Source organism: Phaethon aethereus (genome assembly GCF_964289735.1).
Source record: "Phaethon aethereus genome assembly, chromosome: 11".
Classification (NCBI taxonomy): domain Eukaryota; kingdom Metazoa; phylum Chordata; class Aves; order Phaethontiformes; family Phaethontidae; genus Phaethon; species Phaethon aethereus.
The window spans coordinates 288,986-311,055 of NC_138587.1; the positions used below are offsets into that span (position 1 = coordinate 288,986).

At 40.5% G+C, this 22,070-nt stretch overlaps 1 protein-coding gene across 1 annotated transcript in view; it reads left to right on the forward strand.

The window, feature by feature from the left end:
* The window catches only part of FGD5 (FYVE, RhoGEF and PH domain containing 5), a gene marked incomplete at both ends in the record, with an annotated part of 112,380 nt that overhangs the window by 76,219 nt on the left and 14,091 nt on the right, over nt 1-22,070 (forward strand). The window contains 6 exons of the mRNA XM_082004560.1: nt 2,135-2,185; nt 3,730-3,788; nt 10,360-10,431; nt 12,496-12,564; nt 20,087-20,170; nt 21,788-21,867. Of these exons, the coding sequence (XP_081860686.1) occupies nt 2,135-2,185; nt 3,730-3,788; nt 10,360-10,431; nt 12,496-12,564; nt 20,087-20,170; nt 21,788-21,867 (415 nt within the window). The remainder of the gene's footprint in view (nt 1-2,134; nt 2,186-3,729; nt 3,789-10,359; nt 10,432-12,495; nt 12,565-20,086; nt 20,171-21,787; nt 21,868-22,070) is intronic.

The following is a 22,070-nucleotide window of genomic DNA, read 5'->3' on the forward strand; positions in this document are numbered from 1 at the left end:
TGGGGAAGGAAATGGTGAAATATAACAACAAATTTCAGTGTTGGCAAGTAATGTAGTCAGACCAGATCACAGAAGAGCAGGGATCCATAGACACAAAGATGGAGAAATGCTTTGGGACTATGTATATGTGTGGGTGGAGAGGGATGCAAGATGAGTTATGTGTGGAACAGCAAAAAGGAAGCCATAAACCCTGCCCATACTCAACAGCCGATGAAGGGCATAGCATGTTAGAAGGGACTCCTATAAATGCAGCAGAACAAAGTGACCACATGAAATTTTTATTCACAGAACAGATTAGCAGCAGTTTTATCTTGCTCCAGACACTTTGATCAAGGATGCAACTCATTATTCACAGCTGGTTTTGCTTTTTTAGTACGAGCAATACAAATGAACACCGGATGCCAACAGTAGGACTTTGTCGGACTTGCTTCCCTCTCTGGGTGTGTCTACATTAAGGGGCAACTTTCCAGACTTGTGAGTTGCAGTACTTCATAGTCTCACATGATCCTTACAGTGTTTTTAGTACATGCACACCAATACTGCATCTAATAACAAGGATGTCACTGTCAGAAATAGCCCCACTATGCTCCATTTTCTCTGCCCGTTTCTGTGGTCGAGAAGGTAAATGGCAAACATGAAGCACGGTATTTTGTGAAAGAGCTGGAAGGGTTTCAGTGCAGCTCCAGTGACTGGATTCCATCTATGCTTGAAGCAGCTTGGGCTCCTCCTTGTCCCAGGTACTGGCACTAAGAAAATGAAAGCTTTTGTGTGTAGTGAGATTAGGTCTGCTAGAGTAAGGTATTCCAGAAAACAGGTTTACTGCTTCAGTTCTTCCATGCACAGCACCATTCTCAGCACAGAATTCTAATTCTTGCATGCAGAACTTAGGAGCCTGGATTCATCAGACACATGAGAATGAAGTATTTCAGGATTAGGCTTTTAAAATGGTGGCACTCATACTACAGTCATTAAAAGCATAAAGGCCCAGACAAAGAACAGACAGATGATCCAAGACAAGTAGTACAAATAAAACTGACAGGTTAAAGGTTTGTATATAATGCAAATATAATTCCTGTAAATGTAAGTCCTATTGTGTGTATTTTACAGAACCTATTTTCAGAATGTGATCAATCAGTAGTAATCATTGAACTCTACATGTACAGAACCAGCCTCCTTCCTGTCTCTATAAAATGCATATAATTCATTTACTATAAATACAGAAAATCAGCCATTACAACCACCACCATTTATTCAGATGGGAAAACAGAATTCATTAGAAGAACAATTATTTGTAAAGTGGTGCTACTCAGCAGTTCTCTTGGCTGAGAAACACAGAAATATTTTTGTCACTATCTGTTTATTTGTTTACACCTACCAAGTTATGTGATGAGTCCAAATCTGTATCAATTCTATTGCATTGATTTGCAAAGTAGAATGCAGTCAAAGATGAGTTTTGCTTTGGAAAGAGGCTATATACATTTAAGTATTTGGGAGTAAAGTGATATGGGACATTACTGTGGATGCTCCATCCCTGGAAGTGTTCGAGGTCAGGTTGGACGGGACTTTGAGCAACCTGATGTAGTGAAAGATGTCCCTGCCCATGGCAGGGGGGTGGACTAGATGATCTTTAAGGTCCCTTCCAACCCAAACCATTCTACGATTCTATGATTAAGCACCTCTCCTATGAAGACAGGCTGAGAGAGTTGGGGCTATTCAGCCTGGAGAAGAGAAGGTTCCAGGGAGACCTTCCAGTACTTGAAAGCAGCCTTCCAGTACCTGAGAGGGGCCTACAAGAAAGCTGGAGGGGGACTTTCTCACAAGGGCATGTAGTGATAGGACAAGGGATAATGGGCTTAAACTGAGAGAGGGTAAATTTAGATTAGCTATAAGGAAGAAATTGTGGATGTGCAATCCCTGGAAGTGTTCAAGGCCAGGCTGAATGGGACTTCGAGCAACCTCGTCTAGTGGAAGGTATCCCTGCCCATGGCAGAAGGGTTCGAACTAGATGATCTTTAAGGTCCCTTCCAACCCAAACCATGATATGATTCTATGATTCTATGTTTTAACACTACAAATTATGTGGATCTGTATTCTGATTACTAGATCTCAATGTTTGTTTGATTATTTTCTACAGATTACTTGAATAATCTTTGCCCTGATTCTACAGAGTATGAAGCCACACAAGGTAAAATGAAGTGGGTAGAACAAAAAATCTGCTTTGCTAACTCTGCTTCTAAAGAGGTACAGGATCTATACTGGTAGTATATGGAAGAGGATTATTTTCAAGATCTTGTGTTAACAGGTTAGATGTAAGATCTATGAGAACTGACTACTAATTTAGACAAATTATTTAGGGCAAGAACTTTATCTTTTTTTCATTGAAACATGTGGGCTTCCTATAGTTTTGACACAATGAACTTACAGAAGAAGAAATTACCACCTATACAAATGTGGTGCAGATATTGTAGTTCTGCCACAGTCACTGGGGAAATCCTAGTCCTCTTTGGCTCCGTCCATATTTGGCCTGGTCACTGGGAGTCAATTGGGATGGCTCCACTGGCTTGTTTGTGTACCATGGATGCCTGCTGTGCTCTGTGAACTCTGGAGAGACCCAGGAGGTTTGAATCGTGTATCTGTATTCTGGATTCCTTAAGCTTAAGTAAACTTGAAAGATATTGCATAAAAATCAGTTCTGCACAATCAAGAACAAATCCAGATGTTCAGCTACCAACACCATCCTGTCCAACACATCAGATGGATAAAGCAGAAATCTCTTACTCCCACTGAAGTCAAAGCAAGGTTTAGCTGTGGCCTCGGTGGGAGAAGCTTCCAGGCTGGAGTAAGCAGGAATAACGTTGCGTTAATGAACCAGTTCACCTCTCTGTTACACTGAGTGTAAATCCAAACCAACTCATAGCAATAAGGTCTGTAACTGACTGAGGGTCAGTCTGTTCTGACCAAGAGTAGAGTCTCATGCAAGATTTAGGACCCTAGTCACTGACAGTGGGAATACAGCTATACCAGTAGTTTAAATAAGGCCAGGGCAGACACTCAAACCCTGTGGCCACAATTGCCTATCCTGTTGGTGGTTAGCACATGCTTGTCACTTTTGTGGCTAGCATGCTCACAGATTACACCCAGAAACAGATAGGAAGAGATTTGAGATAAGGACCTGAGCCATGTTATGCCACTGCTCTCAGGGCCAGCAAACATGCCCTGGCCCAGGCTATTTGCCAGTGGAGAATCCAGGTGTTAATTCATGTCACCACTTCATACACACTGCTGTCAGAAAGGGATGACCTGTCCTCTTCCTCGGCAGAAGGGGAAACAGATCACCTTAGATTGCCGTGCATTTAGATGGCTAAAGCTGGTTACATAATCTCTCCCTGCCACAAGCTCCAGTTGCCACAAATCTGCAACTAGAAAACATCACAAAAAGATTTTGTGCCATGCTAGGTACTTAAAAGGGACCTCATGAGCTCTCTTGGTCAGCACATGATGCAGAGTTTTGCACAAGAGAATGATGAAGGGAAGGGGAACTGACAGGATTGTGCCATGTCTTAAATTTGCTGGGCAGTTACATTCTGAAGATGCCAAAGAAGTTAAAGGAGCTGCTGCTGGGGATGTTGTTTGCTTTGTTTTTAAGATGCTCTTGCAAACAGAAGGAATTGGGGACATTTTCCTACTCTTTTATGTGATTTATGGTGTTTGTTTTGCTTCATCGCTCAGCTGTCTTATTCATTGTTTCTGAAATCACGGACCGAGCCAATGACAGCATGCTCCAAGCGGTGAGTCCTACCATGACACATGATCTGCTGCTCAATAGTGTCTGTTCTGCACATCTGCTGAAGTCAATACGTATCTCTTCTAAAGTCTGATACCTCTTCCAGGGTGAGACTCAATGATTTACACAGATCTCGTTTATAGTATTGCAGATATGGTGTAGGTCTATGCACTTTAGTTCAGCTGTGCAAGATGTAAGTCACTGTAGCAAGTAGCGCAAAGGTTTTTTCCCCTCTTAGAGTTGCTGAAATGGTATGTGGAGGAATGAAGTGAGAGACAGGAATTTTTGTGGCTGTGTTTCTAGCCTGGGATGTTTTTAGATATGAAATGTTGAAGACACCACAAATGCACTGTCAAAGATACATTCTGAACTAATTTGCATAATTTTTCCACAATTCTGGAATCCCATTTTACTTCATAAGAACAGCTCATGGTTTATAGACTTGCAAATGATCATACAATCAAACAGACTGGCCAAGACTTCATAGGTTAGAGCTCATGTCTAAGTTCAGATTTAGGTATCTAAACAAGTTATATAGTTTTCCAAAGTAATGAACAGTTTCTGTAAGGTCGGTGTGATTTATTAATATTGCTTACATGTTATTAGAGTCCTAATTTACTGGCACAGATAGGCTGCAAATAGCTGGTTTTATGATCATTTCTTTCCAAGGATCTAGGTCTGATTTTTGTCTTAAGATGATAGGAGTTTTCTATTGACACCAGTAAGAAGCAGTGTCAGGAGGCATAGGAGACAGCAGAGAGACTGTCAGACACAGGATCCAGCAGGTTCCAGCAGAATTCAACTTCGTGGACCTCTGGATGATAACTAAAGGCAGTGCATTTCTTTTTGTCATACTAGCCACCCACACCTGCAGCTGAATTCTCTCCTGAGGTCCATGTTCGCTTTGGCTGCACACACCTAGCATTCAGCTCAAGTAGTTAGAAAGAAGCACCTACAGTCTTTGCAGTCTAATGAAATGTTGCTCAGTAAGTCCGTAGTTTCAGAGTCATTCTGTAGGATGGCCAGATTACATTTCTTTTTATAATAAAACGCTAGGCTTGTTAGGCATAGAAAATAGTCATAATACAGCCCAAAAATTCAAAATATGCCATTTTTAAGCACTTCTTTTCAAGGCGTTTAGATTACCAAGGAGTGCGTACAGTTGCTAGGGAAGGTGTTGACTATTAGATGGTTTGTGTTCAACAGTATGCATGTTAGAGAACAAAGCACCTCATTCCAGGCATCCTGTGTTTCATCCAATAGTGAGTGGTTACATTGAAGTGTTTCTTTCTCAGGTGTCTCATCTTAAGTATTTTATCATTGCATTGGGTCACAGGGATTTCATGGGATTTGGAATGCACCATATTTTTGGGGAAGTTTTCACATTTTACTTCTCATTTGAACATTGCTGAATTTAACATCCTGTATTGGGATTTTGCTGTGCCTTTGCTAAATTAAAGATCTCTTTGGCATTGCAAACATCCTTCCCTATGGTTAATTACAGATGGCATTCAATTCACTTCTCTATTATTTCATTTACTGAGCAGAGAGAGTGTCAGGCATCAAAACACGAAATTCAAGAGACAAAGGGAAAAAAACACCTGGGCATCAATGCAGACAAAGGGAAGAAACAAAATATCAACTTACTTAACAAGAGCTTGTTTTCCGGTAGAATTTTAAGGTTGAAAGAATGAATGCACAGGAATGTTAGGGAAAGACCCATCCTGGAGGCTACTACAGCTACGCACCAGCACTGCTGACTCAGCATATTCCCTTTAATGCCTTTGCCCTCTGGCTGCAGGGGAATGGAAGCACTGGGTGAGGCAGTGAATTCAGACTGTGTGACATGGGAAAAACACAGTAGGTCAACTAGATGAAGGATGTTTTTTGCAACAGCTTAGGAGATAAGGATGAAAAAGTCTCAAAACCCACAGTGCCCTTTATCTGTTAAAACCCAAGCTTTCATGCTTTGTTCAGAGAAGTGGAAGCATCTGCTTGCAGCAAATGAACCCAAGAGCCAAGAATGTAAACTTTTGCTCACATCTGGAAATCTCTGCTCTCAGGTTTAAAAGTTATGTCTCTGATATGTGTGCCAAGGTCATAAATGGAGCCCATGTGTTCATGGGCTGTTTCAGAGCACCAAGTTCAGTGGCCACCTCATGGCCAATGACAGACAAAATCCAAGTCTTCTAATATTTGTACCAAAAAGGGGTAAGTTGTAGTTAAAACTACTTACTATTTACTGAATAGAGAAACTTGTCTTCATGGATCTGCCTCCTTCCTCATCTGACAGCTAGAAATTGAGACTGAGGCTCTGAACCTGTTTCTCCTGAAGCGAGTGGCAAATGTATCAGGTCAACAGGAAATCCAAATGGTGGGTTTCTGTTTTTGTGCAGAGATGATCTCAAGCTGTAACAACAGATCAAGATTTTGAGCATTCTGAAGTTCAAGGTTTTTAAGATCAAAACTTAAAATTCAGATCTGCATTTTCATTCAATGCAAACTTAAAAAGCTTGGACGCCAGACAGCAGATAGCCTGAACATCTTTGCTGTGTATAAACTATCAATCAGCTATGCTGATCTCTTTGGTTGCTTACTCTCAGTTTTATTTAAAGGTACTTTGCGTATCAGCACAAACTATTTTGCCATCAGCCATTATAGTGGACATCATGGGGACAAAAGTTGGGAGGGAAGTTTTGTAGATGAAATGGTAGTTTGCATTACAGCCAAACATAATGGTGAAGGAGGATAAGGAAAGGAGAGAGAAAGAAGCATAACAGAAAAGCAAGATGCATGGAAACCCATGTTCATGCAGACTAATTCTGAGTAACGTTCAGCATTGACAGCAATTACTAGTAGTTAATTACTACATAAACACTATCTTGTTACCAAGACAAAAGAACAGATGTAGATTGCAGGGAGGATGTGGTCTAACAAGCCTAGAATGGTCTAACAAGCCTACAGTTCTATCATAAAACAAAATGTAATTTGGCCCCTCTACAGAACGACTATGACACTACAGACTTACTGAACAAAGTTTTCAACAGGTTTGATTATGATTTTCTTTCTCCTTTCTCAGGCAAAGAATTTATAATCCTACTTTTACATTATTAAAGCATTCTTTATACCAAAATAATAAATATTTCATCATAAAAATGAGATCTTAGGAAAAGCTTCCACAGTAATTTCAGAACTTTAGGGATACCTGTATCAGAGGTTGAGAATTTTAAGAGCGCAGTTCCTGACAGATCAAGGTCACACAAGGCACCTTTGCTTCCTTGGATTTTACTCAGATTTATGGGAGATTTGTATGAATACTTTTCTGAAGTTAGAAGTATACGTAAGTGGCCAAAATCAAATTTGCTGTTGCGTTACCATGCAACGATTTCATCTCCACTAAGCCATGCTTTAGTTTGAAGAACATCACCATATTGTCTGTTTTACAGATGTCACAGACTGTATGATAACTGCTATTAATAATGGAACAATTTAATCGCAAATTCCACATAGATTTTTACATTTCATTTTTTATTGTATCATCAGAGAACATCTGCTCTTTGTCAAAACTGTGGCCTGGAAGAGATGAAATAAAATTTCCTTCTTTCCCATCTGTGTGAATGCTGTGGGTTTTGTGAAGGCACAGGTTCATGGGAATCAAAGTTCAATATTTTGCTAAATCAGAGGTTGTACTCCTGAATTAATATCCCATCCACAAAAGCCACAACCAGCAGTTCTTTTCTTTCTCTCAGATTTTAAAAAATGCAAAGAATTCAAGAAGTTACTCTAGTTACAGAACAAACTGAGCAATGCCACTCAAGATAGAGCATTAATAACTTGTCAGGTACCTGGTTAAGTTCTAAGCAATAATTTAGACTTGGCATGTACCTGAAAGGAGGAAGATTTCTGCTGCCACTTATAAACTCATCAAACTACACTCCAAAAATCCGACAGGAGCATTGAATTATGATCTATATTTCTTGCAGAATATCAATGATTCATTGTGAGCTTTTTTGTTTTATGATAATAACACTCTAGCAGTTTTTCCCTGGGAACTATTAACCCAGGATTTTCAGACACATTATGATATTAACTATCTCCACAGCATTTTCATTAAGTAGGAAAATATTATTTGCAATTTACAGATGTGCAAACAGAGGCATAAGACCATCACCGCACAGCTTTAAGTCTATATGTAACTCTAGGAGACATTCACTGCTTGAACTAAGCAGGGTTTGTATTGCTCTCTGAACTTCTACAATGTGTTAGAGGCCTTGAGATGCTAAGAGCTATAAATCATTGTTGCTATTAACAGCTGGTGAATTCGTTGGGGAGGTGTTCCTCCTGCACAGACGTAATGATAATATGATGGAAGCTGCAGTTCACTGCTAAAACGGTCAGAGAAGGATTTCAGCCACCCAAATCTGCAGTACTAGTTGGGTGGAGCTTTGTCTTCATTTTTTAATCGTAGCTTGTGAAGGATATTTGAGAGGAGAATGATGATAGTTTTAAGGAGAATTAAGAAAACTATATAAACAGGGAATTTTAGGGGAACTGTGTACCCGCCTCAGCTGCCCACATTCCCAGATAAATCACTGTCCTTCACATGTGATGGCTGTTTGACTTCCTACAGGAAATGAGTTTGATACATATCTGTCCATTTCCTGATGAACATGTGTCCATATTGCAAACATCAGCATTACAACAGGCACGTCTGCCAGCAGTCCTAAGAAAAGCTGAAGCATATCTGAGCTACAGCAACTTCTCCCCTCACTCTTGTAGAAACCCCAATAAGTAGTACTAGCAATGGCTACAAGGGTGCTCACAGGAGGGCACTGCCTTTTCTGTGGACAAAGAATGTGTTTCTATTGCAGAAGTTGTCAATTTGGGAAGTTTTGCTAGGGCTAAAATACCCTTTAGTGATGGGAAAGTCCTTTGCAAATGTCTGTTGCAAATGTCAGTTGCTCCATGATCCCTGCTATTTCCTGTGCTATTAGTTTATACATTTTGTTTCCATTTTGTTGGCCTGTAGTATTTTAGAAGTGACCTGAAAAATTCCATTTGTTACTTCCCGCATTGCAGAAGAGATACTCGGCGGCTGAAATTCTTGAAAATGTGTTAATTGCCAGTTATATTACATGGTCACAATGCAGTTCTGTGCTGGCCAAGGATTGTAGGTGTTTCCGTATGTTTGATATGCAGTTACTGATTAAGAATTAAACTTAGTAACATGCTAAACGACTGTAATATTTCACCAGGGCAGTAACATACAGAGGTATTTCAGGCTTAACTCAAAAAGCAAACTGAGACAGGTCTATTAATTGTCTTAGCTGAAATCCAGGGTAAATTAGCCTTGACAGACCATCATGTTGACATGGACATGCTCCTTCTGGTATATGTGATAGCCTTCTTAATTAGCTGATTCTGTAGACAGCACTGATTTGTATCAGGCAGATTCATTGTACAATCTAATCGAGTCTAAGCCCAGGGGTATCTTAATGCCAGTCAATGGAGCATAGGAAAACAGACCATTATCTGTCATAGCAGAAAACTGTAGTCAAAGGCTGCCAGGTCATGAAGCTGTATCAAATATGGTCCTTAGTCTGTAGTTTATCTGGGTGTGTAACTGAGGACTTAGGAGTCAATGGCTAATTTAGACAAGAGACATCTAATTTCTAGACATATTCCAGTGATGACTCATTGCTGCTGTATAGCCCATTCTACTGTTCCAACCAGATAAAATCACAGATGAATCCTATATACAAGCCCCAGTTTTACCAGTCTTAATGGAAGGAGATTTGAAAAGACTCTAGCACTATGGCAAAGGTACAGATATCCCTTCTTCCTCCTTTGTATATTCCTCCAATACCATGTGTTTTTTATGACAGTACAGGTTTAGCTGGATTAATCTTATTTACCATTTTCATAGACAAGTTCATGCCACATGCCAGTGCCTACTGACTGTGCTTTAACGCCAGGCTTTAAGACAGTTAATAGTATCAGAGTTTGATAATGAACCTCCTGATTTTTGCAAAGCATCAAAAGCTTCATTGCCTGCTTACTAGTTAACCTTCCAAATGACCTATAGCCAAGCCATTAATCCATTATCACAGAACATAAACCTCCAGACAATCATAGCAACAGTTTTAGAGTATCAAAGCATGTTTTAGATTATCTGTGTCATGCCACTAATGCATGGGCATTTGGAGCAGATACTGTACTTTGTCTCTGCTTCCAGTTTATTAGTTCCCAGAGCAAGAAAGGCAGCAAAGAGGCCAATGTATAAATACCATATGGAGTTAGCAAGCCCTTTTGAAGGTGAACTGAGGTATCAGAGGTAACAGGACTGTAGAAAGCCACAGCAGATTTGAATGCAGGTGATGAGGTTTTATAAAACCTGTAAGGCTGGAAAAAGGCTTTTTGGGTATAAAATCCCTGGGCTCAGTTCTCTCAGAAACCTAGTTCTGTAATACCACTTTTGGAAAAATAAAATGGTGAGGAGGCATGAGGGAAGGTTTGCCTGCTTGTCTAAAGAATGGTCACCATGCAGTCTCCTAAATGCTATTTCTCTCCCCCAGGAAAACTTGCAGAAGCTGGTACACATTGAGCACAGTGTGAGAGGGCAGAGCGGCCTCCTCCAGCCAGGAAGGGTGAGTGTTGCAGGCAGACCTATGCTGATAAGGGCATCATTTCTGTCCAGCAATATCTCTGATTATGTGGATGGCCAGATTTCAGACATCTACAGGTGTTGTTTACTGAGTGTTGTGGTTTAACTGGGCAGGTAACTAAAACAACCACACAGCCATTCACTCACCCCCTCCCTGCAATGGGATGGGGGAAAGAATTGGAAAACAAAAAAAAAAGGTAGAACTCATGGGTCAAGATAAAGACAGTTCAAAAGGACAGAAAAAGAAGATAATAATAATAATGATAACAATAATGATAAAAGAATATACACAACAAATGATGCACAGCTCACCACGCACTGACCAATGCCCAGTTAGTTCCCAAGCCACAGCACCGCCCCAGCCAACTCCCCCAGTTTATATACCAAGCATGATGTCTTATGGTATGGAATATCCCTTTGGCCAGTTTGGGTCAGCTGTCCTGGCTGTGCCCCCTCCCAGCTCCCTGTGCACCACCCGCCTTCTCACTGGCAGGCCAGGGCATGGGAAGCTGCAAAGTCCTTGACTGATTAACAACAACTAAAAACATCAGAATGTTATCAACATTATTTTCATCCCAAATCCAAAACACAGCACTATACCAGCTATCAGGAAGAAAATTAACTCTATCCCAGCCGAAACCAGGACACTAAGCTACTGTGATAAGAATTGGAGCACTGGTGTGTGTAAAAAGCCATCACTCTGGTAGTGTGCAAAGACGTACTGAGAGCTTCAGGCTGGGAAGACATGCATTGCCCCTGCTTTTACACAGAGCTGCCATTCGACTTTTGACTCCAGCTGTCCTCAGCCACCCCATGTGTAGTGTTTTTTGATGGAGCTGCCTTTTTCCTCCCTATACACTGCTGTTGAAAGGTTGCAACACTAGCAGGAATTGCTTGCAGGCTGGAAAGGCTCAGAATTTTATTTGGCTGGGTAACAGCCTTAAATCAGGGGAAATTATTTGTTTTCAAATTTTTATTCTCACCATTACCCAGTGATACTTTTAATGTAAGACATAATTTTTAAGCCACACATGAACAGGAATGTAGGAGAGTGTATAGCTCTGTCTTGCCATCCACATCAAATGCAAATTTCTTCTCCTGGCTTTCAAACCTGTCCAGTTTCCTCAGCTCCAACCTGCCTCTACACTTCAAAAGATTTCTTTCTTGAGTTCTGCAACTCTAGATTTCCCTTCAGTCCACCAATATCTTTAGCAAAATTCATGAAGCAATTTTCAAAGCATGCATGCCCGTAGCGTAAGAATCCTCATCAACCAAATACTGCAATCAACCTCTATTTTTTCTCTAACATCAGTATTCTCACTTGTCCTTGCCAGGTAACATTTTAACAAATTCTGCAAAATCCAGCATACAGAATTTGCGGGATTGGTCTCTTTGATTGTAAATTTTTCTAGAATGGAAAACTACACCAGATTCTGTTCTCCATTTGAAAGAGTAGATGACTGTTAACCTACTGATGCAGTTGAGTTATTCTCAACCTTCTCAAATGTTATCGCAATCAAGTTCTAGTATGCTGGTTTAGCTGCTTACATACATAGTCCTATCTACATATATAGTAACAATATGGACCAAAAAAGTATTGTGTTTGCAAATGTGTGCAGATTATGTATGCAGGCATAGTTATGTGGATGTAGCATGCTGAAAACCAAGGTTATGCTTTTCTTTTTGGTCTGTCTATTTTAGAGGACTTTTAAAGACAGAATTCTTTTCTGAAGCCCATTACATGTTAGTTTTGCAATCTGTGACAGTCACCTCTGAGCACAGTCCACGGTGCAGAAGCAGTGGGCTGAGGAGAAGTGGGTTTCCAACCCATTCAGTACTGATACAAATGCAAGCCGTGAAGAGCAGCAGGGCTAAGACTGAGTCAGATCATAAGGACTAACGCTAAAAGCAATTGTTGAGGTATCTATCTCTTCCTGTGCTGATGAAAGCAGTTAGAGTAGCTCTGTCCCCAGGAGGAATACTCTCTTTTCTCAGTAAGTTCAGAATGAGAAGCCTCAGGATTACAATCTGCTGTTTTCTCCTTCAGATCTTTGTTAAAGAGGGAACGCTGATGAAAGTCTCTGGCAAAAACAGGCACCCTCGGCATTTGTTCTTGGTAAGATTTCTTTTATATTTTTACTGTCTCTCTTCTATCTTCTCCTGCACTTATGCATCCCTGAACCCTGGCAGAAACTTTTAGGCTTCAAGTCATTTAACCATCAGCAGTAATGTGGTGAGTCAGTTTCTGTTGCTAACAGGGCTGTAGCCCTTTTCACGCATGTCCCATTGGCCTTGCATACAGGAATATGGGCTGTGCAGCCCTCCATTTGTACCACAGCTACACAGAGCCTTGTGTAGGCCATAATTGTGCAAAGGAGTGGAAGTTTCCAAGGTAATCAGGAGGATGGGAGCTCCTGAATACTTTGAGCAATTAAGCTTCACACTTGAAAGTCCAACCCTAAGGCCTTAGTAGATCTGATAGAAGCAACATAGAACAACATACTGCTAAAGTTTATGAAAGTGTACTTTGGATTCACTTGGGAGAGATTTGTATCCTTGAAGGTCAAGCACTGGGTTTTAGTTCCTGCTGTCCAAATCTATGTAAATTACCTGATAACTGTGTGCATTGCCTCGATATAGTCCCTCTGAACACACACCTCCAGCTTCCTGTTGATTAGAGCAAGAGTTTTCAATGACGGTTTGCAAAATTCTTCTAAGATAGGTAAGAAAAATGAACCTTTCATCAGCTGGCTGGAATACCCTTCACAATACTCCACAACCCTACTGCAAAAATTGCAAGTATTTGCAAATCATAACAGATGAAAAAGCACTGTTTTGGAGATAGGTTATTAACACTCATGCTTTCTGTTTTGCATTACACACCACACTGAGCAGTTAGAGAGTATCTGAGACTCCAGGCTCCTGAGCTCTGTTCTCAACTTTTCAGGTAGCTTATTGTATAACCACTGGCATTTTTATGCATTTGTCGGTATGAAGGGGAAAATAAGACTTGCCTGTGTCTTAGGAGTTTGTTACCTGCTTACCTGTTAATGTTTGAAAAATTCTTTACAGCTCCTTTCCAGAAAAGAGCCATAAAGAACTGACCATTACTGCTGCTATTAACGTTAAAGTACTGTTTGCAGAATTTATTTTAAAATAAATTACTTACATGCCTGGAATCCGTATTTGCTGTGGCCTCTATAAGTGCTGACAGCTTTTCACCCTGGGACCATTATAAGGAGAAGAGATGGCTTGCTATAGAAGTCATACATTTTGCCATTAATTCTTCTCATTGCTCTCCCTTATTAATATTGCCTATTTGTGCATGAGTGGATGCCTCGTTGATCATATATTGCAGTCATAATCAAAGATCAGATGGGATGGGACACAGTGGAACTGTGTTTTTCTGATAGCTTCATCGGTTTCTGTGAAAATTCAGACTTTCATGTACTGCAAGTGATGGATTTCACCCAAATCTTCAAATATGAGATTGCTGCAGTGCTGTTTTACTGAGCCAGCATCAATGGACTGTAAAAACAGCAATAAATGTCAAAATCATGACTTTGTTGCAGACAAGGGAAAATAGCCATGCTAGAATCTCCAGGAGTTGGTCTTAAGAAACAGTGTTCTCAGCAGTAGTAACTCTGAAGCCTACTGATGACCACTCCGTAACAGATGATACTTGCTTCCTTACTGTTCTCTCCTCTTAAACATTCACCTTTGCTAGTATTACAAAAACATTTTGGAGTTGTGGCTAAAGCTGGGACCAAATTTCAAGAAGTTACCATTTTATCTTCCAGTGTGTTTGTAACTGCCATCATAACCCGCTACTATAGCAAATACTGAAGTGTCACAAACCTAGCTATTATAACTGATAGAATTTAAACGGAAGATCAGAAATCAGGTGAAAGTAATTTAAACTTGAGATAAATTTCAGGTAGACCAAAATGGTTGTATCAGCTTGAAGGTCACAAGAGGCTGAAAGTATTACTGGAACAAAGAAAGCCAGTTACTTTCTGGCACTTTCTACTTTGGGAACTATTTTTGATTCCTGGGAAGAGTTCAGCTGCTCAAACCCGGATGTTAACTGCAAAGAGAGAAGTGTCTCTTGGCAGCTGGAGACATTACAGTAGCCAATGTCCTGTTGTTAATAGACGCTCTCAGTATTCAGAAACAGTATTTTTTCTTCCTTTCAGTCAGAAAGGCAAACTGTGACCAAATGTGCTGTCATGCAAAGTATGTGGTGGAGCTAGACTAAATCATAGTGGTCACTTTCAAGAACCAAGAGACACATAAAACTGGTTTCTCTCCTGGTCTAACACACTAAAGTTGCAACCACTTCAGGCTTCCTGTATTATGTTTCCTGATGGCCTGGGGAGGGGATGATTGGATCTTAGAAACAGTTTGAAACTTGCTGTCAAATATCTATCTGCCTTTGCGTTCAGTGATTTTTTTTCTCAGCCGCCTCTACCCCAAAAGCTCCTCAGGTTGCAGAGCAATGCCATGTATGGTGAAATCGCAGGAAAGCGAGTCACCATGGAATATGGTAATTCCTGTATTAACACCTGAATGGTTTTGCATTATTCACTTGTCACTGCTAATGGTGTAGATTCTCCTTTGTGCCACCACCGCTCATGCTACGACCACTCATGCATTGCTTAATGGAATATTTAGCCGGTGGATACATTAAGACAACTACCGCATAGCTATGTCAACGTATTTTCATCTTCGCATAGTCTTAAGGTCCTACACCTTTTTGTAACAGCCAAGGCCTGCATGAACATATCCTTCCCCCTGCCAGTGCATCTAGCCCAACCCACATGCTGTCTTGATTTGGATACCTGGGGACACTGTGTGGAAAAAAAAAAAACAACCCAAATCTACACAATCCCAAGACTAGAATAATCTCCTAAACACTGCGTCTTAAAATTGCAGTTATTTAAAGCCCTTATCTTCTAAGGGCCATATCATAATTCTTTGAAGTCACTGGCAAAACTCAGGTAGAGAATTTGTCCTAATGTATTAATCAAAAAAACCCTTTCAGAACTGGCTTTTTTTGATGTTTCACATGTCAGCTGCGACTCAAAAGGTCACCAGAAGCTAACATGTATAGGTATAGTTTGGTTCATCTTTGAATGAAAAAAGTGTATTCAACTTAGCTACCCAAAACAGGTTTTTACATGAACAGCATTTTCTGAAATTCTTAGTAATGAACTTACTCTGACCAAAGCTAAGTCGAGCCCAGGACCTGGAGGGAATTTTAGTGGAAGAGTATACACTGAAGGATAACCCTGAGAATTTAACCCCTGGACAACCCCGGAGATGAGCCCACCAAACTAAAGTTGTAGTTAGAATATGCTATAAAAATCGGGTGCATGCCAGACTCCTACTTGGCCTATGCATTCAGGGTGTGCTTTGGTGGTTTGTGGGCTTGTGCTCTGAATATATGCTCATCACGAGCTTTGTATGTCTGCGCGCAGCCCATACAGGCATGAGTGTGTAGGACACACATTTAGGGTCTTTTGATGTGCATATGTTTCTGCGGGTGTATATTGTGTGTATCACAAGGTTACTTGAGCTGGCTGTTTTGTGCAGGCTGCTGGTATTGTTGAATCTGGTGTTTCCTGGCAGGATGTTTGGTGAGTTTTGCTGTGCGCCTGTTTCCTGAGTCCAGTCTCTGTTTACAAGGATGTTGGGGCCTTTTTGCAGCACAGTATGGGCTGCTGACACTGGCAGGCCCCCTAGCTGCCCCCCAACCACAGGACTTTGCAACTCAGACACTGTCTTTTATCTCACCCTTCCAAGAATTTTTCTACAAAGGCTGCTTGTGTTGCAAGTGGGGTGCTACTAAATGGGAGACTGTTTAATGCTCTAGCTGGCAGGACAGCAGTATAGGAGGTTTTGGAGTCAGAGCTTGGAAAATGCTGCCCCAGCACACATTCAAGCTTCTCCACTGACACTGAGGGGATGTTTAATGCAGACTTGAATAGAACAACACAGGGTTCATAATGAACTACCCTTTAAAACATTCAGAAAAACCAAACGTGGTAGGAGCTTTTACACAGAGAGTGCATTACGTATGGATGCCAGCAGTTCAGCAGGGTGTAGATAAACTTGTTTGGATCAATAAATATGGACACTGTAGGTTAGAAAACTTGTACTGACCTCTCATGTTACTGGGTTCCCATCACAACAGAGGGAATTATAAAAAGAAGCTGGGGAGTAGTAACAGAAAAAAAATTAAAGAGCAGATGTAACCTTCTTTCTCTGTGTTATCAACTGTTGTTTTGGGGACTGTGTGTGTGCATGGAGCAGTGCAGAGTAGGAATGTTTGCTCCTATATCAGTATCTGAGTAGTTCAGGGATCCCAATTATTCAAACATTTTCTGGCAAACAGGAAGTGGGTCTGAAGCCCATGGACTTATGGGAACTCCCCTGGGGGTTGTAGCAGTCAATCTCCTCTACCACAGATTCCTGAGGGGCTGCAAGATCAGCTTTTACCATGGCCCAGTCCTCACTGCTTCAGGGAACAGTGCGCAGTATGAAGCAGGAGGATGCATGAAACCACTGGTACTGATGCTAGCTAGTTCTGTCTATACCATTCATATAGCCACCACTCAGGTCTCCAGTGTGCATGTGGCAAAGGAGAGAGCAGTGAGTGCAAACCCTTTCTTTCTTCATGAATATGTGTGCGTTGCTTAGCAAGCTTTGAAATACTTGCCCTAATTTCATTGTGTCAAGCTGCGGCTGGTGGGACCTCAGAGTCACAGCCCACCACTATATATCGTGGGGGAGAAAAACAGAAGGAGGGAAAAAAACCCCAATGGGCAATTATAAAGCAAAGTCATCATTAATGTTTAACAAAAACTTGGGATATTAACCAGAGCTGTCATAACAACAGTATGCACCAGGGTGTCATCCATAATCAACCGTAATAAAAGAAAGACATGCTTTTTAAGGAAATATGTAACTTTTTAAATAAATAAATGGGGTTTGCTGTTGAAGAAACCCAGTAGCACATTATGCCAGAATCCTGAAAATCTCTCTTAGAGTGCCCATAACTAGTTAACTTTTTGTGTGGTTTGAAACAAGCCTTAAGTACTGGCACTGATGAGTGGTAGATGAAGTCCTGTTTTCTCATGTAATCCTTTGAACATTCAGGAGACAGCAGAATCACTATGAAAATATGAGATTTCACTAGCATTCTCTTATTTCACAGAGTATCCTCTTAATGTTAGCAATAAAGTCTGCCTGACTTTTTACCTTTTCCTGCCTGGCTGCTGGAGTCCTAGTTGCTACTAGTAATATCAAGCAAAAATACCTTGCATCTGCTTTCCACTGAAAGGTTTACATTTGCTCAGTTTTTTCTACCTTAGCCTCCTTAGATGTTCAGTGTGCACTAGGTTGTGATGAATTTTCTGGTTATGCATATTCATGGTTAAACTGGGAATCATCATGTGGTCAGTATTCTGCAGGTGTCACTGTGCTCACTGGATTAATGTTAGCATGGAGGGTAATTTATAGAGCAATACGTAAATCACAGAAAAAACTCTGTGACAAGCCATTAGTCACCTTGTTCTAAGGAAATTCTATTGTTTTGTTGCAAAAGAGAAATTGTTCCACAATTCTATTGTGGTGTTGTTACAGAGAAGAGAACATGAGACTCCTGTTCTGACTTGATAGTATGCTTTAGTATCCTCAGTTGAGAAGTATTATATTAAAAGGGCTTTAAATTCCACATGAGTTAAGACTTACTAGAAGGACACAGAGAAATACACAGAAGAGTGGGCAATCCAAGAGAGCATGGGAATCCTTTTAAAATGTTAGAATGAAATGTTTCAGCATTTTCTACAAAAATACTAGCGGATCCTACTCAGTAAACTCAATTCAATCTTTAAAAGTAGTAAAATTTGAAATTTAGGTTTTGGGGAAAGTCACTCTTCAGTATATTTTGCCTCATGTTAATGGGAATCTGCATTTTAAAGATGGGCACATAAGCCTGATTTGCTGTGAATCAAACAGCTACTAAATAAACTGGTGCCCACAAGTGAACTCATAACCCTAATAAAGGCAACAACAGTTTTGCTGTTAAGTCCAACGTGATACGGATTTGATCCCATGAGTATTAATTCCATGTCATTTTTCTTTAACCATTGTTCCTGCTCTGTAAGAAAGCTGAACTATGACCTTTAAAGAAAACATCCGTAAGGCTCCACTTTCCGTTTTTTTAGGCAAGCAAATCAGTGAAAATTTTATACCAGCAGTTTTATGTGGTCAGGCAGTACTGTCAAGACCCCAACAATTCCAGTCATACAGAATACATTATTTTATTGCCAAATCATTCCTTAGTTTCTTCCCTTCTCTGCATCTCTCTTTATCACAGTTTTCCACCCAAAATATAATATTATTACCATCCAATCGGCTATATTTAAATGCGTTAGTCACAGAGTAATCCAAGGGAAGCTGATTTCTGTCTACTTTTTAATTTCTTGAGAACTTCTGCATTTAAGATGCCTTCTCTCTGGCATCATACAGTATTACTTAAGCCTTGGTTTTACATTGCCTTGCGCATCTTTGTTCATAGTATCCCAGTACAGTAATCAAGGAGCTGACTGAGTTTATGTATATTGGTACTGATGTGGGAGGCCTGGGAAAGACAACAAGAGAACACGATCTGCTCATTCAAGTAAAGCAGAGAACACATACACAAAAGCATTACTTTGGCAATGTTAAGGCCCACCAATACTTAGTAGTAAGGGGAGGCCAGCAAAGACCTACAAGGTCCAGTTCTGCTGTTTCATTTATTTGTTTGTTGGCACAAAGGTAAAAGGCTGCAATAATGCCTATGATTAGGTTAGGCAAACAGCAGAGATGATGTGATCCCATTTAGTACTGAAGCTGAAAAACATACATTCTGCAAGAAGCTTTGCGAACTATGGAAATATTTGGGGTGTTAAGGTACAGATTTTTTTTCCTCATAAAATGAAAAAATGTTTCCCATTTTTGCCCTCCCATGGTCTCTGCTGCAGCCCACAGATTCAGCAAAGCTGTCAGATGTCTAGGCAAGTTCTGCTAGCAGTGAAGTTCACTTACTGCTCTCAAATATCTGAATCATTCTTCCCTGAAACGTTCCTCCAGACGGCAGCACCTCTCCTCACCTCCACTTCTTTTTTTCCCAGAAAATGGAAGTCCATGAAGCCCAGCCCTACCCCTCGCCTCACCACAGTTTCACTGTCAGGGGGACCCTGAGAGAATCAGAGCTCCAGCATCCTGGGCAGTTAGTTGATATTGACAGGTAGTAAATGCAGAGCGTGCCTTCCCAACATGAACATGGTATTGCCCTTGAAACAAGTAGCTGTTTCACCCAAGCTGAATTAAAAAAAAGAGCTGATTATCTACTTGCTTAGCCATTAGCAACAGTCAAAAATGGGAAGAAATCGAAATCCTGGAGGCAGACTCCCCAGAGTCTTGTGGAAATGCAGGTCTTGATCTCAAGTTGTGTGTCTTGGGCCTGTCTTTAGTAGCAGTCCTAGCAGTTCATCAAGTTACTGCTTGTTCTGGGTATTGCTCCCCAGGAGTAATAGGCAGGACTGCAAGCCATATTGCAAATTATTGATTTTGTCTTTCTCTTCATATAGATGAATGATGTTCTGCTGTACACATACCCCCAGAAGGATGGCAAATACCGACTGAAAAACACCTTGGCTGTGTCAGGCATGAAGGTAATGCCTCATCTGTATTATAGCCTGGAATTAAAGTTGTACAGTGGGCTGTTAGTGCTTTGCTGGTTTATGTCTCATATCCAGCAAGGCGAAAGATGGGAAGGATCTGTTATCAGGGGATTCCCTGGCCTCTTACAGGAGACAGAAGGAAAAATAATATAAAGCAAACATATAAAAGATTATCTATAAGGCTGTGACTTAGTATGACAGCCTTATTCAGGCTGCATAAACAATACAAGCCAAAATCAGATTTATCATCTGATCATGAAACTGGAGACAGAAAAGATATATCATCCCATTTTGTCAATTCCTCTCTTCATGTCTCCAGCCAATGTGTGGTTGTTCCCTACAACATATTCACTGGGGCTTCATCTGCCTTGTTTAAAAATTCTGTCACTCAACATATACATAAGCTTTAATTTGCCTGGTCTTCATGTGCCCTTTAACTGTTTTCATCAAAAGAATTAAGTCAAAAAGCCAACTTTATGGGGAAAAGGTGTACTGGGAGCTATTACATGCAATGATATAAACACAGTCTCTTCTTCAGTAAATTTCTAAATTGCGAGTTACAGAAACTGGACACAATTGTCCTGTTCTTACACTCTTTCCCTAAGCATCCATGGGCACCAGTTCCTGTGCAACAGGAGATATTGGGCTGGAAGGGTCTTTGCTTCTTACCTAGCCATCCATTACATACCTCCCACCAAGAACCTTCATAACTGTTCTAAAGTGAATATGCCAAATTTTATTTATGTGAAAGAGCACTTGAAGTGACAGGTCAGGAGTCTGGGGATCTAGGAAACATGCAAAATGAGAATTACTAATCATTCATTCCAGCAGAATGACACAGGTGGGTTGAGGTGTTATGAAAAGGTGGGAGGCTGATCACCCTGGAGACCTGATAGTCTAAAACTAACTATGGGTTCCCAGCTGAAGTAGGAATCACCAAAACACTCTACCATTAAGTGTAAAGGAGTTGCAGACAAGGTACTTGTTGCAGTACATTTGAAACACTGAATCACTGGCATAATAGAAGTTTGTTAATAACAACGTATCAGTACCACAAAGCTATGTTTCTCCCAAGCGGCTGTTGTTATTAGTAGGCAACTAATACACTACATGGCAGAGAAAAGTTTTTAACCGAACTGTAGCTTTTAAGTTTTTTTTTTTTTTTGCTCTTAAAGAGCCTTGCTGCAGACAGGCATTCACTGAACTGAAGTACTTCACTCTATAATGCATGTCAGGAAGACAGTTATTTTCATTCATTCCAAGAACAGTCAAAACTTTTGCCTAAAATGCTCTGACATTTGTCAGACTAAACATCTCCTAAGTTGTCATATTAAAACTGAACACTGATTGATACTTTATCCTTGCCTTTATAGTTGGATTAAATGACTCTTTTCCTTCAGCATCACCACCATATTGAAATATAAGAACATTCCTCATTACACCGACAATACAAAAGACAGAAAACCCTACCCGCCCATCTCTTTGCATTGAAATATGAAACAGATGGCTGAAACATCATAGATACATATGCATTGAGACTTTTCTGGTGTACTGGTTATAGACAGTTTAACTCATGTCTACATTCATGTTCCTGGCATTTGTTTCTAGGTCAGCCGTCCAGTGACAGAAAAAGCCCAAAACATCCTGAAGATTGAATATGATGAATATTGCCTGACCCTGTCAGCAAGGTACTGTCCCCAAACAGCCATGGCAGAGGGTGTTATATTCTAGAGCTGTACCGCTAGATTAGTCTAACCAATACCCAAGACTTAACTGGTGTCTCATTCTTTTTTAACTGAATTTCAGTCTGTGCTATTATGACAGACAATGTCCGAGTGCTTGATTACACAATGAAGATATTAGTTATAAATGCGAAGTTCATAAACTGTAA